Source organism: Nipponia nippon, unplaced genomic scaffold (assembly GCF_047370975.1).
Source record: "Nipponia nippon isolate SJK-2023a ecotype South Korea unplaced genomic scaffold, ASM4737097v1 scaffold_32, whole genome shotgun sequence".
Lineage (NCBI taxonomy): Eukaryota > Metazoa > Chordata > Aves > Pelecaniformes > Threskiornithidae > Nipponia > Nipponia nippon.
The window spans coordinates 896,413-924,330 of NW_028262350.1; the positions used below are offsets into that span (position 1 = coordinate 896,413).

Below are 27,918 nucleotides of genomic sequence, written 5' to 3' on the forward strand. Positions count from 1 at the left end.
CTAATAAGAAGCCGCTTCGCGGCCCACGTGCTGTGGCCGGGCCGTAGCATTGGCTGTTTAGGTGCGTCGCGTCACGGGGCGGTGGTAAAGGGCGCGAAATGCGACGCCGCAGGGCGGCTCCTGAGGGCGGGTGAGCGGCTCGGGCCGGGCGGCCGCGGCTCCGCCACTCGCCTGTGCCTCGTCCCCATCCCGGCGGGCCCGTCCCGGCGGCGACCACCTCTCCCTGTGGCGGCGGGGCTGGGCGGCTGGAGCGCGGCGAGCGCGTTCGCTTCGGCCTGCTGATAGGCCGCGCTGCGGGGCCCGTCCCGGGCTGCCGCCGCGTAAGGCCAAGCGGTTTCTCTTTTCAGAATTTGCGATATCGCTGTGGAGCGTTACCTGTGCTGGGTGGCGTAGGCGGTTCCCAGGATCCTTTGTGTAAGCATGCCTGCTGTCTCCTTTACATCCTTTTCCACCTAGAAAGCTCCTTCTCTTTCGCTGTTGTGCTTGTGTGTGCCCTGGCTGAGTTTCTGCTGAATGCTACTTCTGTAAACCCTTTTGGTTTGCCCCTTTGACTACGAGACACTTGACAGGTTTTAACTCTAAATATTCTGAATAAGACTTCTGCCAATGCTGTAAAGCCTCTCTCGAGAAATAGCAGCTAGGTGTTTGATACTGTCCAGCACGTTACAGAAAAGCCACACAGGAGAAAACAGGGTTATGGGGTGCAACAGATCAAAACCAAAGCTGATTACTGCTTTTTTTTTTCTGTAGAATATTTTTGGATGTGAAGGATGGACTTCTCAGTGATTGCTATTGGAGATGTACAAAATGTGCTTTCAGCTATGCAGAAGAACTTGGAGTGCCCAATATGGTATGCCAGGAGGATAACGTGAACTCTGCATTAGTATAGCTAATGAGTCTTTTGGTTTTCTTTCTCTCTTTTCCTTTCTTTTTTAAATTCTGTCAGTTCTATGGGTTATCAGAAAGCAAAAAGAATTGTATTTTAAGGTTAAGTATATTGACATTTTGTAAGGCTCCAGTAAGAAAGTGCGAGACAGAACCTGTATTTTGCTCTTATGTTCCAGTGAACTTTGCTTTTCTATTACAACCTACGTGTGTCAGTCCTCTATCCAGTTAAGAAAAAATTGTGACTGATTGGATTACAGTATTATTTGTAAAACAGCCTGGATCTTTGTCCTTTGTCTCTAAAAGTTAAGTGAAGTCTGCAGTTCTTTAATGCAAACAAATGCTGAAATAGCATAGGTTCTAGTTAAACCCTAGGTCCCTAGAATGTCTGATAAGCTTTTGAAAGACTCTTGCTTCCATTGAACCAAACTGCTGAAGTTTTTTTTTCATTTACGGTGACAAATGTTTTTAAATCCTTACATCTTAAAGCCATTTGGAAAGATTTTACTTTACTGCCATTGGAAAACCAAAATAATTTCTGTGTTGGTAATAACACCTATAACAAAGGCACAGAGCAGAAAGCATAGAATGTCTGTAGCACTACGCAGAAAAAACTTGCATCCAAACTTTTCTGAAGAGGCAGCATGCTTTTCTCTGAGGTATCGCCATTGGGTGGTTGGCTTGGTTATTTGTTGACTTAAACAATGCTACAAGAGCTAGAACAGAAATTATTTCCTGCATCTGCTGTTGTTTATTGCATGTGGAATTTGATGGAATGATGAAACAGCTCAGAAAGTGATTTTACACAGTCTGGTACTGCTGATTCATAGGAGGAAGCTGACTTCAACATGAAATGGAAATTTTCAATGTCTACTTTTTTGTATTTGTGCACTAAAGATCATGGAAGTGTGTACTGTTTAGCTTAAATAGCAAGACAGGTTGAGAATGGTGGTTCAAAACCAGGATTTTATTTTGTTGGTAATTATTAACTGGGCAGAAGGCTGTGAATATGGTGAGATTGGGCCTGTCTTGCTTTATCTCCATATGTGACATTAAGGCATAAAGGTATAATCTTTCTTTTCTATTATGGCAACTTAAAATATTAAAACATCCGAAAATATGAATAAATGAGATTGGGGAATGAATAATGCATGCAAAAGTAATGCTGAGGCTGCTTTTGGCTCTTGGTGTGTATTTTGCTATAGGCACAAGTTTGACTGTTCTGCAATAATAGTGTTATATTTGTTTTGGCTGTTTTCGTCTAAGTTATGTTGTTGTGGCAGTTTAATTGGAATGATTATATAAACTTTTTTACATACTACTGGGTTGTAGACAGAACACAATCACAGAGAGGCTTCCTTAGGTACATACGCAGTCTATGAAACCTTTCTTATTTTTTGTTTGTTTGCTTTTAGTATGTGTTCAAGGTAGTTTATATTTTAAGGTGAGTTGAACAACTGAATTGGTTAGAGCTTTTCTGAAAGCCCTAGTATCAAGTTAAATGTTAATTTTCACACTGTGCTAGACAGGAATGGGTTTAGAAGAGAAAACCGTGGGTGGGGGGAAGGAATAACTTAAGTATTTATTTGTGTTGACATGTCTGGGCATTTGGGTTATACAAACGTAGTAAGAGTCCGGTGGGCTTCTGAACCCAACAGAACCGCGCTGTCCTTTACTCTTGTCATGGGAGGTCCGTGTTGAAAAAGAAGACGTTAGTGTTCCAATGCCAAGTTTCCTGCCCTGCAGAACTGGCACTTCCAGAAAATGCTGTCTTTTTCCCAGAGGCAGACAAAGATTGTGAAGAGCTAGTAGAGATGTGTATGCCACATAAGGACAGTACTTGTTACTGTACCTGGTTCTCAAATGAAAAATTGTCAAATGTGTCCTACTTCTCTTCCCCACCAAAATATTTTTTTAAGATCAGAAAAGTGACTGTATTTCTGAATCTTTTGTTGCTCCTATTTTATATGTAACTTCTGCATTGTTTTCCTTCATTTTTCTTTTTGTAGCTTGGATGTGGTAAAAGAGCCAGTTTCAACAAAATGTGATCACATATTCTGCAGGTAGGTTTGAAAACTTGTAATTGCAATGCTTAGTCAATCTGTTCTTATTCTCCATGTATACTTCTTTTCTTTAGTGCTAACGATGTATGCTGTGTTTTGATAACTGAATGTGTCGGTATTTTAGGGGAAAAATCAATTCTGAGTAAGAAATAGCTGCAGTTTCACAGAAGTGTCAAAGGGGATTGATTAATTCATTATAACACCAGAACAAGAATACAGGCATTCAACTTCATAATGAAGGATTTCTGCTAAGTCGGGCATGCCTAGGCTCAGTTTTAAAGAAAATAAGATCCTCCCTTTTGTTACAATCGTGATTATTCTTTTTTCCTAGGTTCTGCATGTTCAAACTCCTCAGCAAAAAGAAAACAGGTGTGGTACAGTGTCCTCTGTGCAAGACAGAAGTTACCAAGAGGTAATGCATCCTTGCAAGTGGCCTTGAGGATGAGAAGTTTGAACTCTAGGGAAAAGTTAACCATTGTCTTAAAAACGTCTTAGCAGAAGACAAATAACCAAGAAAAGGTGTTTATTAAGTAAACTGCCAGTTTCTAAAGGAGTAACTCTTTAGTGCCTTACCTCAATATAAACTTTTTTCAAGTGATCACAAGTGAAGACACCATTCTTGGCAAATGTTTGTGCTATCAAGAATAGACTGTATTATTCTTCAGTCGTTACACCTAGTCTCTCTGTGCTAAACCTACGTGAGGAAAAATATGAAATTTTCACTTTGTGATAATTTTAATTCCTGTAGTAATGGTCGTTTTGGGGAATTGCATTGTTATTCCTTGGCAACAATTTCTCATTGTCTCATCTACCACTTTGCAGTTTTACTCCTATTTTTGTTCAGCCTAAATCCTAGGAGAATTATTAATAGTTTACCCATACATTTGTCTTAAAACAACTCATGTGGTGATGCTGTTTCAGAAGTCTGAAAGAAAATTCCAGATTTAAGCAACTAATTGAAGGGTTGTTGGAAACTATCCATGCATTTGAGCTTGACACTGGAGTAAAGTGTAAGTGTTGTGAACGTACACCCCCCGCTTCTTTTTTTAAATAAGATTTTGACAGTTGTAGCGTAATTATTTGCAGGGTATCTCATTTACCGTAGACAGCCTTAGAGCCTGCAGTAGCAAGTGCTATAACAGTGTATGTTAACTTGTCCCATTCAGATATGTCCCTTTGGGAGCCAAATTTATCCTTCCTGCTACTCGGTGCCTTGTAAAGGATATTGACAAGTCAGACGCGTGCTTGTTTATATTTTGGGAAACAGGATGTTGTTGGGGGCAGGTGGTGGTTTGTGGGTTTTGGTTTGGGTTTTTTTCTTAGTATATTGTGCTATAAAAACTAGACTTTCTTTTCAAATTCTTTTCAACTTGTTCAGTCATTCTAAAATCACTAGTGTTAGATCCTGTTCTTGCTAGATTATCCATATAAGCAAAATTGGTTGGGAAAATTAGTTGGCAAGATCAAGATTTTACTTAATACTTGAAAAGTACTCAAAGAACAATCAGACTAATTATTCAATCAGGGTTTTTTCTTTGATAATTGTATTTTAGCTGTATATGTGCTAGTTGCATAGGGTCTATGCAAGGCTATTTTATTAATATATAATACCTGTGGTCGTGCTCAGTGTAAGAAAATATTTTTGCTTTTTTTTCCTATTGACATTTTTCAGTTTTAAGCAGTCATCACTTTCATAAAACATCCACAGAAGCCACTGCTGCTGAGTTCCCGTGTAAAGAAAGTTCTGTCATCCAAAGTAAGGGCTTCAGAAACAGGAAAAAAAGTGCTAAAGAAAATGGACAAGGAAACTGCACCTTGGTATTTTTTCCCTCCAATTTATTTTTATGGATTGTTTAGTGTTTTATTTGGAATGTGTATACATGCATATACCTCAATGAATGGAACAGGAGATTTGGGGTTGCTTTCAGATCGCTGTTTGACTTGAATATTATTGCAGAGAAGGACTTCTAAATATTTTTGTCTTTGTAACCTACTTTAAAAAGTTGTTTGCATAAAATGACCTGAACTTAAAGATAATATTGCCATAATATATTCTGTTACTGAAACTAGGGTTGAAAGCTTTTTCGTACTGCTTGTTTAATGAGGCTGTCCAACTACTGGTAGGCTTTTTATTTTTTCACTGCTAAGACCATGAATACCCAACTTGGGATGATTGCTGTGTGTGTGAGTTTGTTCATGGTATGTTGTTTCTTTTCTCATCTGCTTGATGCCGAATAGAATGTTAAGTAAGATAAAACTGTTAATGATGTGAGCTGTTAAATGCATGATAACTGTTTCTATTAGCACATTCCACTACGGATATCAGTGTGATTAATTAAATGTACTGTATTTTTGTATAGAGGCTGCCAATTTAATTACTTAGTCCATATGTATCAGCCCCCCCTGCTGTAGTTTAACTAATTACTACTTATTTTTTGGAAATAGCCTACTGTTATAAATAACTGTTCCTCTTTATTCTCCTGTCAGCAGGAAGCTAATGTGGATACACAGCTTACAGATACCAGGGTCAAAAGGTGTCCCCTAAGAAACAAAACCCAGAAACGTGACTCTGAAAAAGGGATTTATATAGAGTTTGGTAAGATCTGTTGTAGATCCCCTCTAGTTGAGCTTATGTACAATGCAGAGTAATGAAAGGTGATGAAGCTCCAAGTCTTTATAAACACTAATTTCTCCTTAACACCCAAAATGAGAACAAAGGGACGAATGATGGACAATTCAAAGTTGGTAAATCAAAGGGGTTTTTACATAACTTATTATATTGTAGGAAATAACGTTGCTGTAGTAAACCTTTAAGGCTCAGTGTACAAGATCCAAAGAAGGAAAGTTGCTTACAGATGTGAAAAAAGTTACAGTTGTTATAACTAATGATAACTACTGTTTTCTAAAGAATATTAAGCCTTGTCACCAGTGCTTGAGGCTCTACTTAATAACCAGAGATAAGAATGAAATCTAATTGAGAAAAGAATATTTCATTTCTGTCTATCCTAGCTTTTCCAAACTTCCTTTTTATCTAGTGCTGACTGCTGCAAGAAACAAGATAGATGCTGTGCATAGTTTATTTTCTCCACGTTCCTTCAAGGAAAGAATTGCTCCTTTTATGGGATAGTGTTCATTACCTCTCTTTTTTTTCCTTATTGTTTCTGCCAAGATCAATCAAAGGATCTGAGACAAATATTTGAATATATTGCTCTGACTTCCAGTTCAAAATTCTAAATACTAGCTGCTGTTTCATGTGTAAATTTAGAAATTAGAAACTAACTCTTAGCTAATTAACTCTCAGTAGCTCTCTGTTAACCAGGCACTGTATTTAAACAGAATTTTATGCTGGAGCAATGTAGATATTAATACACAGAAATCATTATAATTAAGTAAAATACTGCACAATTGAACTTGATTTCATCTGATAAAAATTGAAAGCATCTACCTCTAGAAAGAGCTAAGCATGCACGCTTCTGTGATAATAAACACTGAACCTGGCAAGGCATCCTTCTCTGAATCATTTCAACCGAAGTAACAGCTGATTTGTTTTTAGGCTCTGATTCATCTGAAGAGCTTTTTAAACAGGCAAGCAGTACTGGGTAAGTAAAGGTGATTAAGGAATTTTCTAAAGACTGTAGTTGAGTATTCTCATTCCTATGTTTTAGTTTCTTAGCATAGGACTGATAGAATTCTTCAAGCTGACAAGGGATTTTCAACTTCGAGGGCATCAGGGTAGAATGGATAGCTGACTTCCATCACTTTGTCATATAATATGCTTTAAAGCTCTTTTCTAAATGTTTTGTTGCTTACGCAGACATCAGATCTTCAAGAGAAAAGCATGTGCTGTGCTTTAGAAAGTAAATGTTACATTCAGGAATGTGGGAGGGGATCTTTTAAAGAAATGGCCTGAAACTGAAGGGATTTAGTTGTGGCGAGTGTCAGTCATGAAGCTTGACTTCTCCAAAAACTCTTTCAGAGAGCAAAAAGGGAAAATCAGGTGTCATCTTTTGTCTTTTGTGGTTTTCTCTGATTTAATAAAAGTAGATTTCCCTTCCCAACAGGTTAGAAGACAAAGAAGTGCTTCAGACTTCATCTCAAGAAAAGCTAGAAGAACTTAAGAGTGCTGAGAAGGGGAATGAATATTCTTGCAATACACAGCCTGACAAGCTGGGTGCTAAAGAAATAATTCTACCAAATGTTGTAGGTGTGTTTGTTGTTTTGGTGACAAAAATGATTAAGCTTGAAAGAAAGACCACAAGTTAACATTTTGTTTTCACATGATTAAATATATATACTTGCAGTCTTGTACGTTGTAGTTTTGTTGGTGGCTACAGCTCGTGACTGTAATACAAGACTATACCTGTAGACTAGATACTTAAAATGTGGATATTCTGTGCACAGGAGCAGAAGGGGAAAAAGTAACTTGATCAAAGTGCAAAACTTATTCAATTCTGTGTAAGCGGTATTATCCCTTATAATACAAGTTGAGAGCGCTGTCTGGCAATTCATGTAAGAAGTTGGATGAACATGTTGTATGTAATTTGATCTTTCTCCCTTTCTCTGGAGGGAGATTTGTGAAGTGTAATGTTCTGTTTTGAGGGGGAAATAAGAACAGCTGTTTTAACAAAAAGCAGCCATTAAGCTTGTCATTGTTCTTGTGCATGTAAAACAGGGCTTAATAATTTATAATACCTATAAATCTTCAGGTGAAAGTGATTTCTCGAAGGAAGGCTTGAGCAAGAAAAGCACTCGGAGCATCACTGAATATGCCAAACCTGGTCAAGCGCATACGACTGAATACCAGAGTTCTCCTTTAACTGTTCTTGCTGCAGACCTACTCACAGAGCAGTGTGACAGAATAGGTAATGCCAGTCCTTCAAGGAATGGGGACACATCTTTCTCTAAGAACACAGAAGAAATGGATGCAGAGCAAACTTGGTGCAATAGTAAAAGCAAAGAGTTTGACTTAAAAGATAGCTCAGAGAGCAGGCTGGATAAAAGCAAGGAAATAGATATTGTTGTACAAAGTGTGGAAGCTGTGGAAATGTATGAAACTGAGAACGATTCTTTCAATGAAAAAGAACTTCCTCTGGAGAAACCGCTTCAGCCAGAGGCACTTCACTCTGCTACCCTGACTCAAGTCTCTAGGAAGAGACTGAAGCGAAGCATTCAGAAAGTCAATGAATGGTTTTCAAAAAGCAATGAGATTCTGTCTTCCAATTCTTCCCAGGATGATTCTGCTGGAGCAACTGATGTTTCAGGTGAAGGAGACACATGTTTATCAGATAAAGATTCCTGTATTTCAGAAAAGACTGACCCTATGATAGATTCCATGGAAATTGCAGTGGCTGAAGGAAACAAGACATGGTCAAAACAAACAGATAGCATCAAAGACAAAATATTTGGGAAAACATACAGGAGAGAGAGGAAGTCAAATCCTGCTATTATCTTGAGAGAGATTTTACCTACTACAAAAAAGGAAGGTGTGGCTACTGATGAGAAGTGCTTGAATAATTCCAGTAAAGACGGACTAAAACGAAAAAGGAAGACTGCCCGTGTCCTGCAACCTGAGGATTTCATCAAGAAAAAAGATACAAAAGAGGCAGGTGGGTGTCCTCAAAGTGTTAACTGGTGCCCTGGAGATGCCAAAAAGAAAAGATGTGATGAAAGTTCTGCTGTTAATGAGAGTCTCCTCTCCAAGAATAGAGAGGACAATACACTAGCAGAACATGAGGAAGGAGGAGGATCCATATGGAAAAAAGCTACTGAAAAGGTGACTGGCAAGCACTGTGATGGGGAGCTAGAACTGAGTAACCGTGATCAGAAAAGCACTAAAAGGAGTTCTGCAGCAAAAAGATGCAGGCGTTCTACTAGAGCCATGTGTGCTCTACAGTTGGTAGTGGATAGAAACTCTGTTTCTCCCGATCCAGCTGAGCCACAGATTGATAGCTATCCAAGCAGTGAAGAACCAAGGAAAGTTGATTCCGAGCACAGACAAGTCAGGCGCAGCAGGAGGCTTCAGTTAATTTCTGAAGAAATTACAAAAGAGACGGGAAAAGGAGTAGTAATTAAGGGAGCAAGAAAGTATGACAGTGATCAGGAAGGGTGTTTCTTTGGAGACCAAAGGAATGTGTTAGTTCACACGACTGAATGCGAAGACCTGTGTGAGCCTCAGGGTATGAGTTACAAGCCACTCGCTAATCTGAAGGGTGGTGATCTGGAAGCAAATGAAATACAGATTAGTGTAAAGAATTCATCTGATGCTGCAGAAACTGGAAAAAGTCTCTTCAATCCTGCATCTTCATGTCAGCATTCAAATTGTAGTTCCTTTGCACCTGATGCAGGTTCTCAAGAAGGGGAAATACAAGGTAGCCCTTTCCTCCTACAGTCTCCTTCAATGACTGTTGTGCAAACTGCTTCCCACCCAACTGAAGAGATCACTGAATCATGTACTACTTTCCTCCAGGACAGTGGACATGATACACAGAATGTTCCGGGGAACTTCAGAACTGAAAAGCTGCCCGTGGCTAAAAATGTTTCGGAATTGACCAAGGAAGCTGAAGACAGTGAGTTAGACACACAGTATCTGCGAAATATATTTAGGCATTCAAAACGCCTATCGTTTAGCCTTTATCCTACTCCCACAAAGGCGTGCGCAGTAGAAGATGCTGCTTCTGAACCTTTAAAGGTATCATGTGCTGATCAGGTAGAAAATAAGCATAGCAAATATTTAAAAACAGAAAACTTGCAAGGAGAGAAAACAACTGCTGAAAGCTCGAGTAGGGTTTGTGAGAAAGAGAAGCTTAAGACCTCTGAATCTGCTTGTGTTAGTCCTGTGACTTGCTTTGTCGGCAACGCTGAATGTATGCACACAGGGGAACATCAAGATGTTTCACAGGCTGCAAATCAAGGGAATCTGACACCAGTAAGAGCGGGTACTGCTAGGACTGAAGACAAAAATGGACCACAAAAAGGAGAGCAGGGAAATGAAAAGGCAGTGACAACCGACATAGGGATAGAAAGCGAGCTGAGACAGAATCCAATCAAAAATAAGGGAAGCCAAAGCGATCAGAGTAATGCAGAAGAGCACATTTTCAAAAGAGCTGATTTAAACACAGTTGGTGAAATATGCTTCAGTGCAGACAGCAATCAAGCAGGAAAGGCCCAAGTTGTTGACGGCAAAGGACCAGTACTACATTTTCAGTCCAGATCAACGATTTGCCCTGTGACTTGTCAGCAAAGGCCTGCTGAATTCAGCTGTGCAGTCACTGGGAAAAAAAGTAGCAAAAGAGAAAGAAAACAAGTAAAGGGGAATGAAGAACAAGCAACCCAAACTGCTAGCACAGGGATGCCCGAGTGTTTAGTTACAGAGGCTCCAGAAGAACCTCTTAAAGGGAATACTGATTTTGCAGGTTTGTCTGAAAGCCCTGATGGCTTGCTGTGCTTGGATGATGATATTGAAGAGAACACCAGCTTTTCTGAAACTGATAGGAAAGAGAGATCTGCTGTGTTTGTAAAAGGAAGCGACAATGCCCTGGCAAAAGTAGTACACAATAGAAATGTTAGTTCTCAGCCAGGATCTCAAGGTATTCAAAGATCTCGAAGAAAAGCGCAGAAACTGCAGTCTTCAGATGAAGAATCTAGCGAGGATGAAGATTTACCATGTTTTCAGGCATTAATATTTGGCAAATCAGTAAGCACCCCTTTCCAGATCAATAAGCAAGTGACATCTGTGGTAGAGGCTTCACAAAGCCCCATCACGTTGCCTCACAATGGAGCTCATGATGACAATAATAGGCAGAAAATGCGCGAGGCTGCCCTAAGTAACGAGTGTGTTTCACCAAGCCAGGACTCCGAATGCTCTGTCAACTTATTTTCTTCCCAGTCCAACGTGTCTGAAGAATCACCTGATGGAGCACAAGAGCTGAAGAAACCTTTAATACAAGCTCATCCATCCAAACAAGTGAGCAATGTGAATGAGAGGAAAGAAACTTTTCAAAGTTGTAATGAAGGGCTGAAGAGAAGCAAAACTAACTTCAAAGATGAATGCCAAGAAGACCCAAACATGGGAGCAAACCTAGGTACAAACCAAGATTTTTCTCTGCAGCTGTGTTTGTAATGTCATTGCACCTATGTTTTTGGTGTTTGTGTGGGAACTTGGTTCTGTATTTACGTGGTGCTTGCTCTTTTAAAGGAATGTATCAGCCCTAAACAATCAAACAAAAAAACCCGCAGTCGTTTATTTCCTGAAAATTAAGTTCTCTCAGTATTGTTTGTTCAGAGCAAAAATGAATAGACGGGGCACTGGAGGCTGGACTGAGTCTGTCTGATCAGAATTAATTTTTGAGTGAAATGCTAGCTTTCTTACTGCAATGTGATACTTGCATCTATCAGCAAAATTTCATGAAGCCTAGTTAAGCTGTTTCACCAGATGAAATGTTTGTTGAAATTGGCTGTAGAATTCTGTAGTGCTTATTTTGACCTTTTTGTGGCTTTCCTAAATATTTAGGACTCTCTCCTCACTATTGAAACACTTTGAGTTCTATTTACTTTGTCATATGTGTGACATGGTATTCTTCGAAATGTTCACTTAAACTAGATCTGTGCTTGTAACTTCAGTGTTTTCAAAACTTGTCGCTTTATCATTAGACTTAACAGTTGGCTAAAAGGTCTGTGTGGTGAGAGATTATGGATAATGTTTGTTTTGGTTTTTTCCTTTAACTAACTCTGATTTTCTTCTGCCTTCTTCAAGGTGAAGCATCTGGGTATGACAGTGAAACAAGTTATGTAGAAGATTCATGTGGACCGTTCTCTCAGGGTGAAATCCTTACCACACAGGTCAGTGAGTTCATGCACTGAATTCTAAAAGTAGTTTGCATTCTAGGACATAAGCAAGTACCTGAAAGCTGTGAAGGCCGTGTAGTGGGAAACTGCTTTCCTCCTAGTTCTTCGTGTCGCCAGGTTACTTCCAAGAGCATAATTAATGAAGAACTGTAGAACTGCTTCTGTGCCGTTATTTGTCCAACTTTGCCTTCCATGGTAACGTTACATTCTAATGGACGTGCTTAATTGTGGGAGATGCTAGTTAATGGATCTCCACGCTTGACCAATGCTGGAAACCTCAGCTTCCTGTATTTAAAAGCTTCATGGATAGGAATTTATCATGATTGGTGATAAGGATTGGATTTGCTACATTATGATATTTAGAAGCAGGGAGACTTGCCTTCTAAGGGTAAAGATTAAATCAAATCATTCTATATTAGAATATTATAGATATAAGACCCAACAGGCAGTGTCCAATGCAAGGTGTGTCCAGCACACTGTTTTCTCTGCTATTAATTTGCTGATTACTGCTTAATGGCCTGACTTTATGTATTGGGTGATTGGCTTGAGGGTTTGGGGTTTTTTGTTGTGTGTTTTCGTTCTGGGGTTTTGTTTGGTCTGGTGGGTTTTTTGGTTTGTTTAGGTTGGTGCTTTTTTGTTGTTTTTTTTGTTTGGTTGGGGTTTTTTTTGTCCTCACTAACTTCAAGGTAGGTCTTATGCCAAATCTCTCTCTTCAGCATTAACAGCCCTATGGGTTTTAATGTGTGTCAAAGAAGATTGAATGTTTTTGTGCTTTATGAGTGGTTCTTCTGTTTACTGCATCAGTGCCAAATGTGGTCAGCTGGCAGGACATTGCTCCCTGATGTAGCTTCATTGATAGAGATTCTAGGCTATGCCAGGGTTGTGTGGAATAGTGGCAGTGTGGGTTGGTGGGGATGTTTTTGGTTTGTTGTGTGGTGGGGGTTTTCTGCTTGGTTGTGGGTTTTTGATTGATTCAGTAACAAGGAAGCTCCACATGGTGCCAGTGCTAGAGCTACAAATGCAGCGTTCAGTGCTGTGGAACTGCTTTATCCTGTATGGTGAAGGTTTTTAGGTTTTCAAAAGGATCCATTGAAGCCCTGAGCTCTTCTTATGTGGAGGGATACGGCATGTTTTTAATAATGGCTATTGTAATTTTTTAGAGGGAAGATAGGGAAGAGTAGGATGAAATATTTTGTTCCTTTTAAACAATCTTTGGGGCTTTCTTTAATGGTGGAAAGTGCAGAGGCTCAATACTTGATGTTCATGATTAAAATGTAAGTGGCTAATGCAAACTAATGCAGTTGGGGCAAAATGACTTTTAAAGAAATCTGTGCGGAAGTTCTTTTTTTTTTTTTTTTCTTTTTCCTGACTGATTAAACTCTGGTGAGCTGTATAACTGAAATAATTTGAGTGTGCGGTTGGGTTCTGGGGTGTGTTTTTGCTTTTGGGGTAGCATGTGTGCATTATTTGTTAGAGTAAAAGCACCACAGTCACCTTTTGAACACATGGTAGAAACTAACTCGGAGTAATTTTGCTGTTTCTAATTTTCAAGTGTTTGTTAAAGAAATTAATCTTGCTGTTTAAAACGGAGTTTGCTAACGTTGGTACAATTGTGTATCCTTTGCAGCAGAAGGATGCTATGCAAAATAACCTAAAAAAACTTCAGCAAGAAATGGCTGTACTTGAAGCAGTGCTAAAGCAGCATGGAAGTCAGGACTGTGAATTTTTCCCTATCGATAGGGAACTGCCACATTCCGGTAGCGAAGGAACACTTGGAATGGAACAAATGAGACAAGAAAGAGGTAAACAGCAATGAAAACCTTTCCCAGCTTTCTTACACACAGTTGTGTGACTACTACTAGTTCTCTTTTCCCTCTACCACAAATTATAGTGTTAATTTAAAATTTATGCGTTAGCAGAATTTTACCTAAATTCAGCTGTTCAGTGAAACATGGTTTATTTATAAAATTTATATTTATATTTACTACACTCAGTCTAAAAAGCTCCTGTTACAGATCTGTGTGAGATTACGTGGGGTAATTGTATAAATGGCATGAGCAGGCCTTGTGGCTTGGCAGTACTAATCCATGTTGCTGTTCTGGCAGTTCTAGTTGTACTCTTGTTTTCTTTTTACTGGAATGGGTAAGGGACTGGGAGAGTGGCTGAACACCCGAAAGGACTTGGCCTCTATTGCTGTGGTAGAGATTGTGCTTTAGCATGTCAAGGAACAAGACAGAAATTAGGTTAGGTATGTATCGGCTGTCAAAAGTAATACAGTACAGGTCAGGCTGCTGATGGGCAAAGAGGAGGAGAATACCTATAGCGGTGTGTAAGTCCCCTGAAGAGGCCATGACCGCAGAGTTCCCAGCTGGAAAGCACGCAAAGCAGTGAAGAAATGGTGAAGAATACTTTGCTAATTGCCAAAGGCTTATTGTATATTGAGGATAAAGTGAGTTGCTCCCAACTATGTAAGTAATAGCGGGAGGGCTTTATTTAAGGTTTTTCTTTGTTAAGGCAAGACAGATACTGAGATTACTGTTCTGACAACCAGTCTGCAACAGAGCATAGAGCACTCTGAGCAAAGCCTACAGTAAGTCCAGATGTTCACTGTTGAACTTCTCAGTGTTCTAGAAAGGCACCCAATGCTGATTTCAAGATTTCCAAAGGTGTAATGCTTATTGAACCCTTAAATAAATTGCACCAGTGCTTTATTATCCTACTTGCTGCTAAAATTTACTTCTAATTCTGTGGTCTTACTTTGGTGAGTTATCTTTATTTTCTGAGGGCAGCTAGAATAACTTAACATCCTGGAATTCCAAGTTATTTAGTGTCTTATGCCTTTACTGTGTATGGTTTTCACTGTGGAGTCTTTTCTATCTAAATTCAAAGGCTTTCATCACTGCTGTGGGTGCTAGTCAAATATCACAGAACAACCTGTAGGTTGTTCCTTCAGGAGAATAATGGTGTGAGGTATGAGACCGTTAGATTAACCTGTACCTTAAAATACAAAAAATGTTAAATTGTCAGCCAATATGGTGCAGCTATACCAATGGGTCTTCTGCTTGTGTGTTAGCAAGTTACTTTTTGTTGTCAGAGTGCTTAAGCTGTTAAAACATTAATAGTATATTTAACACCAAGAGCCTGGTTACAATTCATGCTTAGTTAACAAAGCTTGTTGAACTGCATGGCATTCAACCTTACTGCAGTTTGAGAATATTATTTCATAGAGAAGACTTTGAAATGTGACATTTCTAAGCCCAGTAGGCCAAATTTGTAAGATAACGATAAATAGACGGCTTGAAGATCATCACTTTTTACAACTACCTGAAAGGAGATTGTAGCAAGGTGGGGGTCGGTCTCTTCTCCCCAGTAACAAGCTATAGGACAAGAGGAAACAGCCTCAAGTTTTCCCAGGAGAGGTTTAGGTTGGGTATTAGGAAAAATTTCTTCACTGAAAGGGCTGTCAGGCCCTGGCCCAGGCTGCCCAGGGAAGGGGTTGAGTCCCCATCCGTGGAGGGATTTAAAGGCCGGGGAGATGTGGTGCTGAGGGACTTGGTTTAGTGGTGGGCTTGGCAGTGCTGGGTTAACGGTTGGACTTGATGATCTTAAAGGTCTTTTCCAACCTAAACAATTCTATGATTCTATAAGATTAAGTCAGCAAACCAATGGTTAGTTTCCTTCAGATGGGAAAACTACTTATTTAATTTCATTAATGCAATGCATGTTTACATTGTTATGCTAGAATATGGATTTCTGACTTGTAAAAACTTAACCTGATTAGAGTTATTGATGGTTTGATAAACAAACCATTCACTGCTTGTGAACAGAGATATGGTAACGGTGAGGAGATTCATAAACAAACCACACTAAATAGCGTAAATTTGCCTTCGGCCCATTTTATATCCTACTTTTTCCACCTAATACTGACCTGACATCTTAGTTTTGTAGATGATTTAATATGTGAAATAAAATGTAGTTGTTAGCTGTGCTTCAAATGGCTTAGTATTTTGTGTAGATTTCTGGTTTGGGACACTTGCCTCTAAAGTGTATCTGGATTGAGATTTTAGAGAATGCTTGACTTACCTGAAGAAACGATTAAGAGCAGTTGCTTTTATTTTGCTTGTTTAAGAATTTTTTTTTTAAAGGGGTAGCATCAACCTCAGAAGGAAATTTTGAAAATCGTAAATGCAGCAGTTCAAAGGGATTTTCAGCCAATGATTTCCATGTTATGCCAAGTGCTTCTCTCAACACTAAAATCAAGGAGGTAGAAAAAGAAAGGTAAATGTTTTGTTTTGTTCTCGTTTGGTTATTTTTACCTCTAATCTTATATTAAAAAAAAAAAAGAAAAATCTTGACATAAATACCTCTCAGCTTTTGAGCAATTACAATAGCTTAGCTGTTGCTACATAGTTCTGATACTTAGAGTAAAAAAAGGTATTAAAACCAATTTCCTCCTCTCAAGGTCTCCAGAATTGTTGCTAGCATCTTCTAAATCCTGTTGGAGAACAGATTTGGAGAAAGGCCCTCAGTGTGACAGTCTTCTGAAGAACAAAGCTCCTTCTGAAAAGACGAAACCTGTGCAGGAAGCAGTGCAAGAATATAGCCAGTGTCAGCTGGAAGCAGGTAACATTTAAGAGGGATCCAAGACATTTTGATTTCTGCTTTTTTCCTGCTTGTCCTGCTTTTGGCTGGGATAGAGTTAATTTTCTTCCTAGCAGCTGGTATAGTGCTGTAGTTTGGATTTAGGATGAGAATAACGTTGATACCACACTGATGTGTTAGTTGTTGCTAAGCAGTGCTTACACCAGTCAAGGCCTTTTCAGCTTCTCCTACTCCCTGCCAGCGGGGAGGCTGGAGGTGCGCAAGAAGCTGGGAGGGGGCACAGCCAGGACGGCTGACCCAGACTGGCCCAAGGGCTATGCCATACCCTGGGACGTCATGCTGAGCAAAAAACTGGGGGTGGGAGGGAGACGTGGCTGCTGCTCGGGAACTGGCTGGGCATCGGTCAGCAGGTGGTGAGCAACTGCATTGTGCATCACTTGTTTTGTATATTCTATTATTATTATTATTATTTTCCCTTCCTTTTCTGTCCTATTAAATTGTCTTTGTCTCAACCCATGAGTTCTACCTTTTTTCCAATTCTCTCCCCCATCCCACCAGGGGAGAGTGAGTGAATGGCTGTGTGGTGTTTAGCTGCCTGCCAGCTTAAACTACAACACTGCTTTTTTCATCGTTTTACATGCCAATAAGATATAACTTTTTATTGTAAATCAAGGATTTTAAGTTATATATTCCTGGTTGATTTGAAAAGCTGTTACTCGTTGTTTGGTTTTGTTTGGTAGCCCAGCTGTATAGCTGCCCATCAGGATGGGCCTGGACAACATTTTGACAGTTATGGGAGTTATCTGTCTCACATATAAATTGGTACTTCTTGACAGATATGCTACTAAAAGTTTCACAGGTGTTCTAGTGTCCCAGCTATAGATCAGGAAAAAGTCATGATAGAGGCAAAGGTGAAGTAATAAACAAATAAGGAGAGGAAGTGACTGCAGCATTTAACTTAGAAGGTAGAGCAACAGCCTTCCACCATGACTACAGGAAGGATGAAATTGTTGCAAGGAGTAATTTCTCTTTTCCTCCAGAAAACAGAGATGAGCAGAAGTCTGGGACCAGGCTAAACAGTGCATCTGTCTTATCAAATCTCTCTGGAAATGTGACCAGGAGTCCAAATAGCTCTTCCTCCTCCGTAAGGCTGCTTAACCCTCGAACTGCAGAAGCAACAAATAGTTCTGTTGTAGCTCAGAATGCTAATAAAAGCTGTGCTCAAGAATGTACATTGAAGACAAGTGTGTGTTTTCCTGTACCTGTTCTGCACAATGCAGCTGGGAAAGAAAATGCTACAAGTCCAGTTGTGACTAACAGAAAACAAATGTCAATTGTGGTATCAGGTCTGAATCGAAGTGAACATGTAAGTATATTTCAGAAGTTTTAGAGATAACTTGTTAATCCTTCCTGATTACCACTACAGTCCTCAACATAGAGAGATCTAAGTATAGTGGAAACTAATTGTACAGGAATTGCAGATCAGTAATACAGCCACTCATGTCAAACTTTTCCACTCCTAAAAATATGAAGAATGCTGCCTATAAATGGCACTGTGAAGCTTAGTGAAGTTTGAACTTTTTAAATGACTGCCTGCTGTCTCGGGGAAAACCGCTTTATTCCAAAGCAAGAGGACTTTATTTCTAGAAAGCCTTGGGGCTTGGAGGGGAGGGGGCCTGTTGGTTCGTTCCCTTAATGATCTCAGATGCTGCTGCTTTACCCAAATTCTGATCCATAGTGATGATTTCTGTAATTTATTCTGAATTGCTAATAAACCTGTTTGTATAATCCATTTCCAGGAGGATATAGCTTTTGGTTTATAAACTACTGACTGAGAGCTGCTCTTTACTTTAGCCTGTTGAATGGTGCCAAAATTATTGGCTTTTAAGGAAATGTACATTCTGTGTGCCAACACAAATAAAACCATTACTTTAAAGTAACTACCTTACTATGTTATACTCCTATAAACTAGAATTGTTGGGGTTTTTAGTCTGTTTTTTGCTAGCTGTTAATTTTCTTAACTACTTTTCAGTTGGTGGTCCAGAAGTTTGCAAGAAAAACTCAGAGCACTTTATCTAATCACATTACTGAAGGAACAACCCATGTCATCATGAAAACAGGTTTGTCGGGAGCTCTGTGAACAAATCCTATATTCACACAGCATATAGAATTTTAACTCTAGGCTAACCAACAAGCAGACAGTTCAGCAATAAATTTGAATAAGTTTGAGGAAGAACTTATTCATTGTTTTCTTTGCTACCATTTTTTTTGTTTAAACTTGGGGATCTTTCTTATTCTGTTTCACAGAATCAGAGGGAGGAGGGTATGTTTTGTTTCCTTGTGTGGTTTGAAGTTAATGTTACTTGATTTTTTTCCTCCAACTGCTTGGTCACAATTTTCAGGTGTTTACAGCACATTAACACGAAGTAGCTCAGAACCAACCACAAAGAAAGCGAGACAGTTCCTAAAGAAATGGGATACAAACATTCTAGAAATAAGATGCTGTTTTGGTTTCCTAATTCCTTGCAGGGATTATAAATGCTGTTTCAGTCTACATTTTGGAAAGAAACTTACCTTTAATAGCAAACTGGAAGTGGGTCTTAACTGTGTGTGTAACTGGTGGGAGTTCATAGTGAAGGTGTGCTTCCATGGGAACAAAGCAGCACTACCATTTCCTTGTAACTATTATTTGCGTGCTTAGTTAAGGTATTTAAATTAGGTTTTGCTCTTTGATAGAGCTCAAGAATCCCATTATTAAAAGCTTGAAGGAACTTTATAGAAACTTCAGTACAGTACTACAGTTTCAAATTTCACAAATGTGTTCTGAAACAGATAGCATTATATTGACTTCGGGAAAGCGTAACGTTCCTCAGTGACATTAAGTTACTATATTGCTGTGACTAGGCATAGGTTATATTTACGCTCCCTACTGAACCTACCACTAGCTTTTAATCAACGTTTTCTTTAAAAGCAAAATATTTTGAGGCAAATCTGGGTGTGGGTATGCTATATACTGTGCTTGCATTTTGCTTCATAGAAGCAATTCTGGCTGGCTCGTATTTGGATACAGTCTATCACATAGCCTTTCTTGCCTTTGAAAGCCAGCATAGAAAAGGAGACAGAAAATCCTGTTACTCCAAATCTATGGATTCAGTTTTTGCCTTTTTCTTCAGAAAGTGTACCGTAGGCACCATGACCATATGTTTTGGGAGAGGTAGATTGTTCTGTCTTCGTACAAATATAGATAGGATAAACTGCCTTCTGAAGTTGTGCCTGTTCTGGTAGAGTGGGAGATGATCTTAAGTGGCTCGTCATCTAAAAGTTTATGCCAACGTTAGGAACTGAATCCTACTGTTAGTGTCCTGTGACTTGACCAGTATTCATGCTTTTTCTTGCCTCTTATCTTTACTAAATGAATAAAAAAGGGTTCAGAAGTTGTACATGTGATTAGTTTCTGCTCATTTCCTTCAGTTTAGTAGGATCAGGACACTAGAATTTTGGAACCGTTCTATAGATGGTCTTGATATTTTGCTGCTGCACTTAGCAAAAAAACAAACAAACAAAAAAACTTGCTTTTAGGTACAAATAACCTGAGCCTTTTTTTTCTCACTAATGGCGAAACTGAAAGATCTTATTCTTGTTTGCTCTGCAGATAAGGAGCTGGTGTGTGAACGGACCCTGAAGTACTTTCTGGGTATTGCAGGAAGAAAATGGGTAGTTAGTTATCAGTGTAAGTACAACTTCTTTTGGAGCTAAACGGTCTCTGCCCTTCTGCCACAAATGTACTCTTCACTTGTTCCACTGGGAAAAAAAAAAAAGGATCTCTGTGTCTTGGCATCTGATGTTTTGCAGAGTTTCTTCTAAATACTTTTAAATAAATAAAAACCCAAACAAACGGCAACATCAGGCTTTTTTCTCTTCTGAATACTTTTCCCGCTTTCGAATACCCACATTGGATTGCTCCCTACTCTGACAAAAGCCTTTCCTCTCTCTTAATTTAAATCTTTGAGATGCATGGCATCACTTACTGCAAAATTAGTATTATTTATAAAAGGTAAAAAAAATTCTTTAAGTTCTTTCAGGTATCATACAGTATTCAGTTTCCCTTTGTACAAATACCTCCCATTTAATATAGCAATGAAGTCAGAGTATTGGCAGTGGAAGAACAGTTTTGCTGGATAAAATGACTTGTCCTGTTCTGATCTTTTTATTCAGGGATAATTCAGTCCTTTAAAGAAGGAAGGATACTGGATGAGGTAGGTCTTTTATCTTGAGTGAAACGTCAAATGTGTAAGCAATGCTGTTACATTGATAGACCTACTAGTAGCCTCAGATATTGTCTAAACACTTAATATATGGAAACTTGGCTCTGAAGACTGGGATTCTGGTTTTACCAAATGCTGGGACCGAAAGCCAGACTTAAGCTATATGTGTTCATTGTTATGCAGGACATATTGGGTCCCTATTATTTTTTGGAACAGGTTATAGGCATATTTTTTATAAGTGTTCCTACCGATATTGATGGATTATAGCATAGAGGAAAAGATCTGTTGTCTGCTTAAGGAAATAATGTTGGAATGTAGCTATATACATAGTTTTGTTTTGGTTTGTTTTTAAACTTTAAGATAGCCAGCTACTGAAAACTCGTTCCAGCGTTTACTACCTTTACTAGGAGAAACAGCTTATTTGATATGACCCTTATTTAGGTGGATTTTTGTATTCCTGGGTAGTATTTGGATGTTCATGCTCTAGTACAGGTTTTTGGAAAATGTGACACAGTATGGATTTCATATATCTAGTAAGCAGAAATGCTCACTTTCTGGTATGAAATCCATGTGCTCTTTTGTCAAGCCAAAGGTGAAGAAGAAAACTTGGTCCCAAAAAGGCCCTAGGAAAGGGTATTAAAGGCCCTCCTGTGCTTGAGGTGAAAGGGGGAAGTTGCTACAGAATTGACTGGGAATGCTAGAATATGGGACAGCTGTTAACGTTGCCATGCACTCATACATTGCTTTAAGCAAGGAGAAGAGCCTCCAATTATAATGAAAACAAAAATTTTTTTTTTCAAGTAAACTGAAAACACGCAGCCGCTCTCCATACTCTTACAGCAGGTTAGACTGCATGGATGTTTGAGACCTTTCAACAAAGTCTTGGGGAAATGGGAGTTTGAGTCAGATGTAGGCCTGAAATTACCAAATGCGGCACTGGGTTTGTTATTAATCTATATACTAAGTGAACGGCTTGAAATAAAATAGATGTTGAAGATCTAGAGGTTATGTACTGATAATTAATTTCTATAAAATGAGACTTTACTGATAAGTTAATTATAGTCTTGGAATTTTACACAGTTTGTTAGGCTACTGTACAGTTTGACTATAATTTCTTTCTTTAAAAATTGTCTGATGCTGCAGGAGTTTCATTACTGCTCTGCATCATTTTTCTTGAAAAGCCTTTTAATTCATTTTCTGCACACACTTAATTGTAAGGTTTCCAGTTCTGAAGTCTGAAGCTTCTTCCTGTTCTGATCCAGAACTCTGACCAGGAAAGTGTTCTCAGTCTCTAATTTCTGGTCGCTTGTTTACGTTCTGTTCCAGGAGAACTTTGAAGTTAGAGGAGATGTAATCAATGGGAGAAACCACCAAGGTCCTAAGAGGGCTAGACAGTCTCTGACTGAAAAGGTATGAGCACATCAAGGTGGAAAATCCTGTCCTGCTGTGACTGTTTCAGATACGTGGCTATGCTAGCTGAATAGCTGGAACTTATTCCACTTTCTCTGCTGTTCCATGTACACAGACTTGTACAAAGTCAGCATTTGTATACATGGAAGGTGAGCTCTGTCAGCAGCAGTGCAGATAGGCTCAGGTGACTCACTATGCTTAGAGTGAATGCTGTCTTTTTATAACGTCGGTATAGGATAGCACAGGGTTGGGGGGTTTTGATGATATTCTTTTGTTTTGTAGGTTACAAAGAGCTTCAGATATACTTTGTGAAACAGCGATAGCTTGAATCCTAGAAGCGCACTGAAACCAGCATATTAAGTATTGTACTTTAAAGGTACCGTATGTACTCTATTAACATGTTCCTTGTTTTTCAGATCTTTAAAGACTTTGAGATCTGTTGCTATGGACCATTCACTGATATGACTACAGGTGTGTCATTTTCATCAAATAAAATGAACTCTTAACATAAATATTTGGAGGGGGATTGTATGCGTTTACCAGAGTGTTACCTTTGACCTCTTCTTGGATACCCTTGCACCTCTTTTGCTCTGAAACTTTCAAAACACCCACATGAGGTATAGTGTAGGTAAAGAACTTTATCCAGTTCTATCTCCAGATAGAATGGAAATGGTCTTCTCTTCTATTTGGATGTCCTCAGAGAAACACTCTGGCAATTTTCCTGTGTTGCAAAACAGGCCTTTATCTAGCTTCTCTCTGATTCTCTAGCAGTGAAGGCATTAATATCATGCTGTCTGGTAATTGGTTTAGATGCTATTGAACATGTGTATTTGAGCATTTTTTCTTCTTAGTAAACAGTCCATAAGTATTGTTTTTCTAGCAGTTGACACATCCTGGGTGTAATCTTCTCTCTCTAGCAGCAGATGTTAAAAGTGAAACACAAGAAAGCCAGGAGTTTATATACAAAGAAAAAGCTGGGCAGGACAGCTTTTTTGTTAGTTTAAAGTTGAATAAAGTATTGTAGATGTTTTGAAAATTTAAGCTAGAATTTTTTTACTTAAAATATTTGTACCTCTCTTCCCATTTTTGTGGCTTATTTAGCAGGTACTTTCCGATTTGTCCAATATAATTTTATTTTTGCCTGGGTGAAATATCTTCACATCTCTTGACATTTACAATAATTACTACAGAGGATGCAGTGCTTTCACCTGCTGCAGTGATCATCAATTATGGCTCTTATACTTGAGAGACTTATTTATCATCTTCACTATCAATTCAACAAATTGATGGAAATTAAATACTTTGGCTACTTTTGTTAATGAGAGATAATCACAGTTCTAACTTCTGATTTTTAATTTCATGTCTTACATCCTTATGATAAGAGGAAATAAATTGTTAGTGACTTTCTCTTTAAGTTTTGGGCATGTGATGTTTTGCTTTTTCAGGGTTTTTTAGTCCTGACTAGAGGGTGAGTTGGTCTTCCTCAGCAGGCTAGAAAGTGAAAGGACTTATTCTCTACCAAGGCTTACATTTCTTTCAAATCACGATAGTTTATACCTCGGAACAAACACGGGGCTTAGGCGATAGTATCAGTTTCAACATGGTATAAAACATTGAAGCAATAGGCTGTTTATCTGATCTCTTCAGAACATCTGGAATGGATGGTGGAGCTTTGTGGTGCCTCTGTAGTGAAGCAGCTTCATCTGTTCACGCACAAAACAGTAAGTGTTAATGAATGTTACACTTCACATAGTGAGCGGTCTATAATTCTGTAATACACAACAGGTTGAAAGATTGCATGGCCTTGGTGGGCTTGTCAAAGGCTGCCGCACACCGGTGTGGTAGAGAACTGTGCACGATAATGGTGCCAAACTGCGTGGCAGCAGTTCTTGTCTTCCAGGCTCTGGCCGCTCGGTATTAGGAGGCAGGCTAACTTGCAGTGGAAAGCTGATCAGAGTGCTCTATGTAGGCCGGATAGCTAATATCTCTTGAGATCGGCACTGAGCCTCACTTCCCAGTGCAAAAAGCCTTTAGTGCCTTAACTTAGTCACAGCATTCCTGGAGAGAAAGCAGAGAAAAATCTTAGCAAGGAATATTTTTCTCTATTACCACTTCTTAAAGTCCTCTGAAGTGATACGCTGAAGCAGAGTTAGCCCAGTTATCGCTCTCTGCAGATAGGTGTGAGCGTGATTTAATGACAGATAGATAACAATAGCTTTTGTTTTCTCATCTTGAAATCCTAGAATTCTACTGCTGTCGTAGTTGTGCAGCCAGACGCATGGGTGGAAAACATGGATTGTAGAGGTAAAACGACACACTGTCATGGACTGTTTTATGGTACACATTGAATGTCTTTATCACCTCAGTCCTTTTAATAGTTAAATATCAGAGAGGTTTGTAGAGTAATCAAAGTAAAATCCTACTGCATCTGGAGATGGAGGTATGTCTTGGGGGGAAAAAGTCTGAAAGGACAAGGTATGTTCCCTCAAGAATCACCAACGGTCTTAAAAGGTAGTCTGGCAGACAAATCCTGTCCTTGGCTCAGTTGGCCTCCATATCACCAACTTTACAGAAACTTTTCTGACTGGAGGTAGTTTCTAAAAGGTGGGGAAGCATGCCCTTGGAGGACTAGTAAGATCTAGGAGAAAGCCTCAGATGGAACAAGATTCTCTTGGTCGGGAAAGTATATCAGTTAACGCTTTGTAGCTAGACATTGCTTTGCCTTTTTTCTTTTTTTTTTTTTTTTCCTTCTCCTTAATAAAAATGCTCCAGAGAAACCATGAGACTTTGAAAGTGCAAGTGACTAACTTCTAAATGAGATAGTGGGAGTTAGGGGATGAATGGGAGCTACTTAGGCTACAGTGGAGTTCAACAAAAAAATGGAGCAGGAGGATGATGTAAAAACAACAGCTGTTTCCGTGGCACTGGGAAAATGAGAAAATAAAGGAAAAGATCCTGAAACAGCGAAGAACAGTCTGGGAGCACTTCAGTAATTTTCTGTTGCTTCTCTCTTAATGAGACTCATTGCTTGTCACATACTCAGTATGCCTGAGCAGACAGGAACTGAGGCTCTGTCACCGAGGTCCTAAATTAACAGATAAAAAGGACTGCACTCTTTGCTTTTAGCGTTTATTCTGTGGTGTTCAAAACTTCCTGCCTGACCGTTTGCCACGCAGCTATTCTTTTTGGAGCGGCAGTATTACCTGCCTTGTTAAAAGGAGTAGTAGTGCCACATCACTGGTTTTAGACTCTTGTTTTTATCAAGGCCTTTAAAATGCCAAAGGCAAAGCAAATAGCTTAATCTGAAAGGCATCAGTAAGCTCACCTTAGGCTTGCTTTGACTCATTGGTAATGGTTTTATCGTTTCCGTCTGTCTTACAGCAATCCAGCAAAAGAACAACGTTGCCATGGTGACTCGAGAGTGGGTATTAGACAGTGTTGCTTGCTACCAGTGCCAGGAGTTCAGTGCTTACCTTCTCTCCTAAGGGTGATCTGCAGCTTTTCCATTGCTCAGAAATTCTCATCAGTGCTGATACTTTGGTAACTATTTTAAGGACTGAGAATTTTTAAGTCACTTATGCAGAGATGATGTGCATGGAGTGTTCTTGTTCAGAGTAAAATAGTTACGTTTTTATAAACAATAAAGTTACTTAAGCACCATTGCCATATAAAGATGGAATTACCCACTGTTCTTTAAAAATTAACCTTTCTAATTTCAAATTAGTCCTTTAAAATTAATGTAAAACAAATTTTTGAAGTTAGAAAATTCAGAAGATGGTCTCCTCAGAGAAATAGTGATGTATTATTTAGCACTGCAGCCAGTTCCTGTTTATGTACTTGAGGATGTTTTGGAGACACTAATTTACAAGAGTAATACTGGGCTCAGGTCTTGAATTAAAACATACTTGCACTCCCGAGTGACCTCCATGTTTTCATTTTGCATACATACATACCCCTGAATAAGGGCGTATGCCAATACAACGGAGTATTGTTTTGTGATTGCTAATGCATCAGCCTGGTTAATCTTGGGCCATGGATTACAGTTGTGTTGAAAACGATATGAAGAGCTCTCCTGTTGTATGTGCGAGTGCCAGCTCGTCCTAACCGGGAAAATCATCCGCAAGTACAGCCCCTGAAAAGCCAGCACTTGATTCTCAATGCACATCAACCCTTAAACCTGTGAGCCTATGCCAGCGTTGTGCTGGTCTTCCTTCTGCGAAGTGTGTGTGGCACCTGTGGAGAGCTGATAAACAGATGCACTTTAGTACCCCCGTCTCCTGTAATAAGCCCTGTAAGAATCTGCTTCCAATAGTCCCTGCCTGCAAAATGAGACTGCAAAGAAAATAAATTGCTTTTTATGGAAGAAAATATGTTGCTTCTTTCTGTTGCCAAGCAATTCAACTTCAGAAATAATTTTGTACTTTCAGAGCAGAAAGGGAAGTGGTTTTCATAAAGTTGTTGTTTAAAAAAAAAAAAAAGGGAAATTGTAGCGAAGTTCAGAGAATAGTTTGGTGCTCGGATGCTGCCAGGTTGTCTTGGAAAGTTATAGAAAGTATGTTTATAAATACTGGAATGCTTAAAGGAAATAGAATTATTTTGTCAAGTATTGTACTTAATTGCTTAGCTCTTCTTATGTGAATCAGTCACTCAGTCTCTGCACGGAGGCATATATGAAAAAATACCTGACGTCCAGCCTCCCGAATGGGGGAGGGGAGCGGAGACTTGCTGGAGGAGGTCAAAAATGTAAATCAGAATTTGAATTGTAATTTCTGTCAACCTGAAGAGCAAATGTGTTATCAAGTGTCCTGCAGTTGCCAAGTGGAGGCAAACGTAGCGTAGCAAGGTGTTGCTGCTGGTAGGGGCAGCGCTGGAAGCATTTGACATAGGTTGCTGTTTCCTTGGATGTGAGCACCTCTTGTAGCTATCGGGGCTGCTCAGCACCACCTCCCCTTCAGGCTGGTGCCCCTCTTGTCTCCAGAGCCCACGCTGGGGGGTGCTTTTTATCATCTACATTTCAAAAGAGAGCTGGGGGGACAACTGAGCGCTGCCTGTTAGGTGCCAGTAGAAGGCCAAGCAACGCTGTTTTGCATCTGCCACTGAAACTGTCCCGCAGATCTTGGCACAAGGGAGGCCCTTCCTCGCAGGTCGGGGGCTGGCTCCAGCTGGGTAATCGTCTGTAGGATCGGCACCTGGGACATTGCCCTTCGGCCGTGGAGGTGGCTAGGCTAGGTCTGTGGAAACCCTTTCTAACCGAGTCAGTATAATCCATGAACTTTTGTAGTAATCTGCCTCTCATTTAAGATTTGAATGAAGTGAAATGGTTTGAATAAGCAGATACTGGATAAAGGAGGGATATGCTTCCAGAGAAGTAAGAGTTTAAGGGGGAGCGATGTGGCCTCTGTCATGGGGTCTGTATTGACTCCTCTGGTCTGACTCCATCTTCAGTAATGAAGCACCAGCACCTGGAGCTTCACAGCCAGGTGTGGGTTGGAAATGCTGTTCTGTACCCGAGGATCCAGCTGCATGTCCTCCCTCTCTGCTGATGTGCGAGAGCAGCTTGCTTTCTGGCACCTCCCGGGACAGAAGGCAGTGCTGAGGCAAGGCCAGGCCGCGCTGTGCCTTTTACAGCAATTACCTGAGGGCAAGGAGTAGCAGAATCAAACAAAGAACTGGAGACCTCGCTAAAGGGCTGCCTCCAAACTGACCAGCATCCGCCTTGAATGCCGTTCGGAAGGCTGGTGCTCCCTGGGCTTGCCCGAGGCTTTGCCATCAGGTAAGTCCTACATTTGTAATTAAAACTGCTCTGCTTTGTGACTTAACAGGAGCTTTTCTTGAGGCGGCTGCACCAG

General features: G+C 39.7%; 1 protein-coding gene across 12 annotated transcripts; it reads left to right on the plus strand.

Annotated features, from left to right (window-relative positions):
• The first annotated feature begins 37 nt into the window (after positions 1-37).
• On the plus strand, positions 38-27,918 carry BRCA1 (BRCA1 DNA repair associated). 12 transcript variants are annotated; one of them, XM_087770511.1, is made up of 24 exons: positions 38-61; positions 348-414; positions 751-850; positions 2,895-2,948; positions 3,280-3,360; positions 3,870-3,958; positions 4,621-4,766; positions 5,436-5,544; positions 6,502-6,547; positions 7,010-7,152; positions 7,655-11,029; positions 11,701-11,786; positions 13,420-13,594; positions 15,938-16,070; positions 16,255-16,415; positions 17,435-17,760; positions 18,427-18,514; positions 20,047-20,124; positions 20,610-20,650; positions 21,986-22,069; positions 22,486-22,540; positions 23,717-23,790; positions 24,313-24,373; positions 25,451-26,426. In XM_087770511.1, exons 3-24 carry the CDS (start codon positions 771-773, stop codon positions 25,552-25,554), a joined length of 5,589 nt encoding a protein of 1,862 aa, XP_087626637.1. In that variant the 5' UTR covers positions 38-61; positions 348-414; positions 751-770; the 3' UTR covers positions 25,555-26,426. The 12 variants fall into 12 exon arrangements, 8 of the variants coding, with proteins under 8 accessions (XP_087626637.1, XP_087626636.1, XP_087626634.1 ...); XM_087770510.1 differs by having other exon boundaries at positions 40-130; XR_015707562.1 differs by adding an exon at positions 27,892-27,918 and having other exon boundaries at positions 50-414; positions 25,451-25,609.

What these genes read in the sequence shown, in the direction of transcription:
- BRCA1 (XM_087770511.1), top strand. Translation starts at nt 771, where the DNA reads ATGGACTTCTCAGTGATTGCTATTGGAGATGTACAAAATGTGCTTTCA. An exon ending in TGTGATCACATATTCTGCAG is followed by an intron (nt 2,949 to 3,279) that starts GTAGGTTTGAAA and finishes CTTTTTTCCTAG; the next exon opens with GTTCTGCATGTTCAAACTCC. An exon ending in AAGACAGAAGTTACCAAGAG is followed by an intron (nt 3,361 to 3,869) that starts GTAATGCATCCT and finishes ATGCTGTTTCAG; the next exon opens with AAGTCTGAAAGAAAATTCCA.